The sequence below is a fragment of the Neodiprion lecontei genome, chromosome 4 (assembly GCF_021901455.1).
Source record: "Neodiprion lecontei isolate iyNeoLeco1 chromosome 4, iyNeoLeco1.1, whole genome shotgun sequence".
NCBI classification, from domain to species: domain Eukaryota; kingdom Metazoa; phylum Arthropoda; class Insecta; order Hymenoptera; family Diprionidae; genus Neodiprion; species Neodiprion lecontei.
The window spans coordinates 15,660,941-15,670,043 of NC_060263.1; the positions used below are offsets into that span (position 1 = coordinate 15,660,941).

General features: G+C 46.4%; 1 protein-coding gene across 5 annotated transcripts; it reads left to right on the forward strand.

The window, feature by feature from the left end:
* Positions 1-5,519: 5,519 nt before the first annotated feature.
* On the forward strand, positions 5,520-8,454 carry LOC107218846. Of its 5 annotated transcripts, XM_046736834.1 has the most exons (6): positions 5,520-6,407; positions 6,475-6,598; positions 6,680-6,851; positions 6,924-7,140; positions 7,264-7,422; positions 7,549-8,454. In XM_046736834.1, the coding sequence occupies exons 1-5, from the start codon at positions 6,178-6,180 to the stop codon at positions 7,388-7,390; spliced, it is 870 nt and encodes a 289-aa protein (XP_046592790.1). In that variant the 5' UTR covers positions 5,520-6,177; the 3' UTR covers positions 7,391-7,422; positions 7,549-8,454. The 5 variants fall into 5 exon arrangements, with proteins under 5 accessions (XP_046592790.1, XP_015512353.1, XP_015512354.1 ...); XM_015656867.2 differs by lacking the exon at positions 7,549-8,454 and having other exon boundaries at positions 5,525-6,407; positions 7,264-7,482; XM_015656868.2 differs by lacking the exon at positions 7,549-8,454 and having other exon boundaries at positions 5,542-6,407; positions 6,701-6,851; positions 7,264-7,482.
* Positions 8,455-9,103: the final 649 nt, after the last annotated feature.

Here is a 9,103-nt window from a genome sequence, read left to right on the forward strand (position 1 = left end):
ACTTTTGGTTTTATTGAAAAATCATGAATAAATGAGGTTAATGTGTTTCGAAAGTGCAAAGATAGAACGTTCATCAAAATACCATGTAACTGTGATAACGTAAATGAACAATCGGTTCCCTTCCGTTCCCAATTCTGTAACGAAGTCCATAACGTACGTGTCAGTTATTGACACGTGTAGACCTAATTATTCAGCCTTTCATTTTCCAATATTATAAATTTCATGGCGCAAATTTTTAATTCCTCGACAACTAAAATCAATTGCTACAGGGCTAGGCACTAGAAATTTATTTTTTAGTAAATAATTTTAGAACAATGGATCAAACAGATACAACCAATACAGTTCAACAATTGGGAAAGGATCAATAACTGGTAGACTTATCTTACCTGAAAAAATGACAAGTCGCCGACCCTGTCCGAAGGAACCCAAACTTTGGACAATTGGCAATTTGAAATTGCGCGTTAAAAAAAAAATTGAAGAGAAATCACTCGCAAATTAATTTATCCATGCACAATTTCACCGAGATGTTCACGCGATTTATAAGCCGTGTCACGGCTGACGCGTGCTGCATAGGCTATAGTCGAGGTTTGCACAATGTGATAGGAGGAGGAACAGCCGCCCCGGCACGATGTTGTACATAAATACCGGCGAGCGTCCGAGGCTATAGATCACAACAACGTCACCCTGACAATTAATTACTGTCATTACCGCATCGCGCCGCACGTATAACGTTCAAGCTTTCAACTTTCAATAAAATTTGACAAAAGTTCGTTTATTCGTTCATTCGTTCGTTCGTTCTCTCAACGCGGAGTAATTAAAAGCCCCTGTATACAGACCGCGTCAAGTGCTACTGGTGAAACATAAATTTATTCATCCCACAGGATATACGTTCTGCGAGTTTGAACGTCGCGAAAAATTGAGCTGCGCCTTTGACCCATCAAAGATAATATATCACATGATCATTGTCGGAATGAAGGAGTTAAATATTGGACAGAGTAACTGACGGTCGAATGGTCTAACGCGCATGCGCTAAAATTCTAGAGCAAAAGCAGCTGTTTTGTCAGGCTGACCAACCGTCATAAGTTCAGATTCGTGGATTCTTTAGCTAAAAATGTAATACTGGAGCGACAAAAAAATCGCACGTAACTTTCTAAAAAACGAAAATTTAGGTTTTGATATACTTTTCAATTTTACCATAGAAAAAATTGAGGAAAACATTTTTTTCAAGTTGACGGATTAATTTTCGGCGGCTAAAAAATAACCGTAAAACGGCCGTGTTCAAAAGTACGTACGGAGGGTAAAAAAACAATGATAGAGAAATTTCTAAAAAAGTAAAATGAAGGTAAATTTGTGCTCTTTAAAACAACGCTTGGGATAATTGATTATCTTTATTTTTGAGTTCGCTATCTAACTTTTAGTGCGACAAGAAATTCCGACTGGTGTACCCAAACTTTTGGCCGGCACTGTACGTAACCTTGAAATTGTTGGTCATCCTGACGAAAGAACTGCTTTTTTTTTTTTTTGCTCTATAATTTTAGCGCACACGCGTTAGATCATTCGACCGTTAGCTAATCACTTTGTACAGTACCGGGAGTTTTTTGTTTTTAATGAAATTAACCATACCCATAGCAGTGCGAAATGCAGCTTCGATCGCCAATTTCGCTGTTTGACAGAAAACTCTCGGTACGTCGGTGCGAATGGCAAGTGGCAAGAGGAAGGGGGCAAGTTTTATTGCGTTATCGTCCAAATTCGAACCTAATTATTACAGAGAGTTCCCCGTGTTGTGGATGAGGGGAGGGTGACGTACCGGCCTTATAGCTGACATTAATCTTGATTAGAGGAAAGTGGAAGGCGTGCAGCGTTAGAAGGGTCGGTCGGTCGCCGTTTCATTTATATCAATAATAGATATATCTTCAAATTGAATATAGCCCCCTGCCGTCATGCAAGGGCTGACTTTCTTTATTAATCCGAGATGATACGCTTTGGTGCGAGAGTAGATAAAGCGTATCCGCAACCCGTGAAATAAATAAAGAAGAATATAATAAAAAGCAAGAGAATCGGACTGGTCGAAAGTTTCTTTCAATTTTTTTTGGCTTGCTTTTTTGCTCGAATTTTTCCCTCCCCCTCTATTTCCTCCAGCTTAAAATCGCGCTTGAATCAACAGAGTAGGCGAGAAAACAACGAGCCTTATATGAGTCAACTCATCGATATTGCTAAAACTGCGCGGTTACTCGAGGCCACGTCGTCGATTAGGAATCCTCAGATCTGTTACGTGTCTATAACAGAAATATCGTTACAATTTTTTATGTAGAGAAACTTAATGAATTCATATTTGACGGAGAAGAATTTCACCGTCCAATATGATTTTGGAAAGTGTTCATAGCGCTTTGTTTCTCTCTGCGAGAGGAACGGGTTATACATATAGCCGACGCACCTGCATGCCGCTTTGTTTCATTCAATTCGTGCGATAATTGCCCGTTTCACGCGGCCTAACGAGCCTGGTACAGAGTGAATTCAACGTGAATTGAACGTGGGGTATAAATGAAAAGGGGGGGGGGGGGGTAGGTGAAAGAGGAAAAACGAAACGAGGGAAAACACACGAGACCCCCTATCCGCTTTGCTCCAGCGAGTCGGGTGGATTAAACCTGCTGAAGTCTCTCTCTCTCTCTCTCTTTCTCTCTAGTCGGCACTGACGCAGATTAAATGCCCAACTGTTGAGCAGATCGCGAATGATATCGCGAAGGAGACGACAAAAGTGGAATACGGATGGCTTACGACGCGACGGGCCAAAATCTGCATCGTGATTCAAAGTACGTAGCTCAAAAATCTCGGAAGAAGCTGGTTGATGATTTTCCAAGTGTCGTGCCACCGAAGTGGCACAACGACGCCGTAAAAACAAGGAGCCGTCAACCCGAGGACCGACTGTCGCTCTTTTCACTTTCATACTCAGACTCGGAGGGTTTCTTTTCCCGACATGCGGGCGTTTCGAGTCGCTTGTTACCCCGGCACCTGACCGCCTGACACGACGGTACGCATCGGATGGCCTCGTCAACGCCGTCGTTCAATCTGTATGGTAATACGTCCCCCGCAGGCCCGGGGTTTAGGACCCCGAAAAGATTCCCGGGTCAAAGAGACTGTCGTCAAGTTATCGCCCCGACGATTGACCCCCTAAACGAGGACCGTTTGTCGTTTTTGACGAGCGTCAAGCGCTGCGAAGGGAGAGTGAGAGGATAAGGAGCCGCCTTTTCTCCGACGCTCGAACATCGCCTGCACAAATGTCGCAGGAAATCACCATCGGAGATAGCTAAGAGTAGAACTTCTCACCGAGGCCATAAGGGCATGCTCGTACGCGTGAGCGATCGACTCTGATCCCCTTGTCGTGGAGACCAGAAGAAGGGACCCGGGAGGAGGATGTAATCGCACATCTGAAGTGAAGCATGACCGAATTCAGTACCCACGGATCATCGGGGCATCGTTGCAACGTTTAATATTTATGAACCGAACCTTAGTGGAAACGATACTACGCTTCGGCCGCTTATTTGCCGTGCAATTATCCTTGGAATCGGTAGCCCGTTACGCTGGTTAATAACGCCCAGTTTCCTGGGGCCGTGGGCGCTCCTTTTCTGCAGGCATGCAGGAACGACGACAACGCTGATGGCCTCTGTGGCCCGTATAAACGTCTACCAGACCTCTTTCCCTCCCTCCAGCCCCGCCATTGTGACAATCTACTCCTCGCCCTCCTCGTCGAGCGGAGTGTGTCGTCTAAGAACCTCCCGGAAATGGATGACCGCCGGACGAATTTCCGCCGGTTAAAACGTACCCGGTTTTATACCACCCCCTGTAGCGGTGCCGTTATAATGCCTTACACATGTTTCGGTGGAAGCGAAGGGTGATTTTCTCGTGGGAATCCGGGAGAGAATCGCGTCTCTCGTCGGCGAAAATGACTCCGGAGTTTCCGTCGCCGATGATTCGACAGTCCTGAACGGTTACAGAGCCAATGCAACCGCGAGCTGCTCGCGACGAAACACTAGAATTGGAATGGTCCGAGAGGTTGGAGGCTATTAGGTATGGTTTAATAAAAGGAATTGGTACGGAATTGAATTAGAGTATATAGAGCGGGCGGTGGCCGGGGGTTACCGCAGAGAAAATAGGCATTAATTGAATCATGACACAATTACCGACCGATCGGAGTTGCGCGTGTGTGCGTTACAGAGGCTGTCCGGCACACGCGGGCAGACCGACTCGAATCTGGAGACGAGGGTGGCGGCGGTCGTGTTATGTGTGCGTATATAACCGAATGGCCAGTCAGCCAATCATCGGCGAACCCACACCCGCGACATTCTACATACCTACATCTGCGTTTGTGTGTGCCAGCCGAGAAGCGGCCGGAGGAGAGAGACGGACAGAGTCTGGCCTCGACGGCGTTGTGTTTCTCGCTGAACCTATCTATTGATCGAAGCTCTGGGAGCCCAAAGTCACTGCCGACTGGCGTCAACCGGGTTTCGTGTCTCGTCTTTTCCTGCCCCACTATCCGTCCAACGCGTATTCCTGCCGTTCCGCGACGCGGTCTATGCCTTTCCCAAAATCACCCCGATCCTCCGTAATCAACGGTCCAAACCACCTTGCACCTGACCTCGAAATCCCCGGAAAAGTCGTAACTTTACTTCCTTACCACTGTGCCGAGGATTCGAGTCTTGACCTTCTCCAACACCGGACTCTACCGAAGGATCGGGAACGATCAAGTTATGAATAAACAAGCCGCTTCGTCGAAAGTTTTAATATAGCTCTGAGCGTCGGCGGCGAGAGGAAGTTGGATGAACAACTACCAGGTTTTCATCCGATATTGCATGTATTCGAACGATAGGTGAACAAAAACGGAAATTGTAACGAGAAAACAGGCGATCCTGGACATCGTCGGGGTTTTTAGATCCGGGGATCAAGTCCGGAAGAGGTTTCGACTCTTCGACGATGATTTCGTGGACGGTATCCACGGTGAAATCGGGGTGAGAACGCTAATGGCTCCCGGACGTCGCATCGCTTCGCGGCCAGTAGAGCCCGTTTTCCGGCTGAAGTCCTGGCGACTATCCCCAGCGAGTCCGATACGTCACGTAACCCGATAATCCGAACGATCCGAGCTATTCGAAGCCCGTCAAGTCCGGAATGACGTATGCCTAGATAGGTTATACGTGTCACATACGAGAGAGTCGGTGAGTCCTGGACGGAGTAACTTAGCAACGCTTCAACGGGCAACAGCGGGGGGTTGGCCCGAGAGTATCAACGTTTGAATTAAAATTTGACTCGTTGATATTCGTCATCGTCACGACCGTCATCGTCGTCTCAACTGACGCAGAGAGGCCGTTGTGAACGAGGTACGGGCGGCTACTTCCGCCGCGGAGGAATTGTCCGGATCAATGTAAGTCGCTGGTGGCATCCGTGCCGGCGCCTAGCAACAGGGAAAGCCTTTGGCTAAGGCCAGGCTGCGAACCGCGGTGAAAGAGAGGCTTGTGGCTCGGCGACTCATTGTCAGTTTGAGTGAAGAGCGGTGGAGCCAACCCCCCGAAATTGGCGCCGAATCGCGAGGTGCGAGGCACAAAAATCATGCGGAAGCCTCGAACCGACCAAACGGAGTGTCGATTCTCATCGGGCTGCGTTATGGGTAACCTACGGGTTATGAGATCGCGATGCTGATCTAATGCCGATTGATGGGACGAGGCGCGGTTAACTCTCGATCAATTATACCGAGTTTGTTGAATCGAGAATCGAGGATGGGTGTACGTGGGTAGGAAGGAAATTGTTTCGACCCTGACCACAGGAGAAGACACTGGTCGATTACGCAACGCGATAAACGGTACAATATACGCCGGTGTAATTAATCGGTCCCAATTAGCGATGGATTCCCGAAACTCGAGAACGAGACAACAGCCGCAGAGGGGATGTAAAAAGTTCGGTCCCACCCACGCAGCGGCGGAACATCTCGATATGGACTCCGGGCTGTGACGAGGCGAATTGGCACTGCTTTTTGCGACGGTGATCCAGGGCGTATAAATTGAAGACGACGGGCGTGATCTTCGGCAGGGAAAGACGAGACGCGCTCGGTCTAGCACGACGACGACAACGAGCCTGCAAATCGTCCTCCTAAACGCACCTGGTGGGGCTCGCCGATCAAAGTATAAGAAGATGTCGCAGCCGGAACAGAACAACAGTATGCCGTACGAGCGTGAGATGTCGACCTCGAAGAGCAGCTCGCTGTTGCGCCTGAATCAGGAGGCCCGCGAATGGCCGGATCACGAAACGGACTCGGAGATAAGCGAGAACGAGTTCATAACCAAGGGCGCTTTCCTCCTGACGCCGAGCCACGAGCTCAGCATGGACAAGGCAGCGACCATCTGCGAGAAGATGAACTTTCGGTGAGCCGATCGATTCGTAACAGCGTTCAATCAATCCGTAACACGAACCGTCGCTAATCCGTTTCAGTGGCGCCTTTTCCCTGACCAAAACGGCGACTGGTATACTGTTCAAGTTCAGCAGCATCGACGACTTCCAAGCGGTCTTCAAAAAGGGATTCCACAAGGTGACCGGCGCCAGGTTCTACAAGAAGGTGAGTGAGCGGCGTCGGCTTTAGGCGCCCGTTTCATTTCCTATGTCTGCGTAATTTCCTACCGAGACAAGTAAAGATCAGCTTCCAAACGAACGTACGAAGGTGGCGATACCCTGTCGACCGGCCAAGATATTCACCGTCTACGTTCTCGATGTGCCGGAAGAAGTACCGGAGGACGACATAAGGCACGCGCTCTACAAGTATCGCTCGATCGTCGAGGTTACCAGACTGCCGTTGAACACCGGAAACGTTCGTGAGTCGATCATACAGTCCGCGTCCGGAAAGTTTGTTCGGTAACTCTGTTTATACCGTTTGCCAATTCTAGTCAAGGCCATAAACGACAAGATCAAAAGCGAGACCCAGAACTCGAACGAGGCCCCGACCATCTACACGGGTCCTCCGGTGATCCGAGTCACCCTGGCCAACGTCGATGAAACCTCGATGCTGCTGAGCCGCGGTCTCGATTTTTACGGTGCGACCTACTTCCCCACGGAAACTCCTCATCCGGCCTCTCAGCCCTTCGCAAAATTCAGGAACAACAGGTAGGCATGTGATATAATGATCACGCTGAGAGTGTAAGCGACATTATCGATTAACGGTCACGCCGATTCGCGGCTAGAGAGACGACGATGGAGTTTTGTTTGTGCAACCACTTTGGTTTTCAGATGGGCCGACGTCGCCTCACCGGGTACCGGTCAGCGAGTTCGAGACCTACTTCCGGTGTTCGACAACGCGGGTTTCAACAAATTACCACCGCCAACAAGCCGTACGATCAAACCGCCGAGGAACTAAACGATCGGAAGTTGCCAAAAATTGAAAGAGAAGTACGCGAACCATTCAGACACAGAATCGATGAAAAGACGGTCTACAAAGATGATTTTTAAGCAAAAAAAAAAAAATTATAGATAGAGGATATTGGAAGGAAAATTTAACGGTTAGTTATTCGATAGCGGATATCAAGGAAATAGAGATGAAACATAGAACCTTTACGAAGAGAGTGAGAGATAAACGAAGAGGGGCATAGAACAAATCTTTGAGGAGGATGGAACTTGATCTACTTTGTCAGTCGCAATCCCGATGACAGCCCAGTTTTCGTCGTTGAACTTCGTCGTCCCACCGAGCTGTGACTGGAAAACGATTGATGACGCTGTAAGGGCTCGTGTTTTATTACACATGCATACCGGAGAACTTTGAACATCACCCGCGGTTATATATTTTCTCTCTGTTCTTTTCGCAATGGTGTTGCTTTCTCACCCTATTTTTTAAATTGTTTTGTTCATTTTTTACTTGTTTTCTCATCGGATCTCGTTAACATTCACTAGTTTAAAGAAACACACGCGCGAATTTGGAAAGAAAACGAAATGCAAAAAAAAAAACGAACAATTAAAACGCAAAGTTGATGCTGACGACAAAGCTGAGAATTCGTTTGATCATTATAATAATATGACGATATAACAGCGAAGATAACGATAATCCTACCATTAATAATAATAATAATAATAATAATAATAACACCGATAACAGTCATCGCGAACGGATTCACAATAATCGAATAATCGAATAATGATTCTAATTCTGATACTTCGATCGTTTTTCGAATTCTGCGTATGTATATTTAAACGTCGTTATAACTTTTTGTTTTCAAACTTCTATCCGCATTTGATATATTTTTTGTTCCACATAATCATTCCTGAAATATTTTTCTATTATAACAGAATTTTTACCGACGCACACAAGATGCGGAAATAAGAAAAATAAATATCATGTGAAATAGACAAGCGATGCAATGTACGCTATACCGTTCAAACTGTTCCTATGTGTATACACCGTGTAACATAAATATTACTACCTATATCTATCATATATACCCGATACTCGAGCGATCGATTGTGCAACCGATAATCAACGATCACATCATTATACATATACATTTATAACGATTTACCTCTCTTTATTATACATATATATATATACGTATATATATACATATATTATATATAAATAATAAGACAACGGCTTGAATATAATAACGTATACATGTCGTCGATACATTACGAATATAATAATCATGTCTGTAATTTAAACGTTGCATGCGAAATAAACGACCTTAATCGTATAATGATGATCATTACCCGGAGAAAGTTCTCTGTCGTTAATTGATACTAGCGAGAATTTATAAAACGATGACAGACTTGCAGATTTTTCGCACAGTGATTGAGTTCGAAGAACTGCGCAATTGCGTATTAGAATAGATGAATTGGTAATTTTTTAATTTCTCGACGAAGATGAAGATTGCGAAGCGTAAGGAAACGCCGATTCTTTCGGTAAAGACTCCGAGTGGACGTGAGGCGGGAATATTCGGATATAGAACGCGGGGTAAGCGACTCTCGAGTGCCATCGTGGCGGGTTGACGGGGCCGCTTGCGTTTCTAATCGCGGCGAAGTAATCTGCATTATTTCGACCGGCCGGAATTTGCCGCGGTTTTAGTCACAGCCATGGTTCCTA

What these genes read in the sequence shown, in the direction of transcription:
- LOC107218846 (XM_046736834.1), top strand. Translation starts at nt 6,178, where the DNA reads ATGTCGCAGCCGGAACAGAACAACAGTATGCCGTACGAGCGTGAGATG. An exon ending in GCGCCAGGTTCTACAAGAAG is followed by an intron (nt 6,599 to 6,679) that starts GTGAGTGAGCGG and finishes AGTAAAGATCAG; the next exon opens with CTTCCAAACGAACGTACGAA. An exon ending in GTTGAACACCGGAAACGTTC is followed by an intron (nt 6,852 to 6,923) that starts GTGAGTCGATCA and finishes TGCCAATTCTAG; the next exon opens with TCAAGGCCATAAACGACAAG.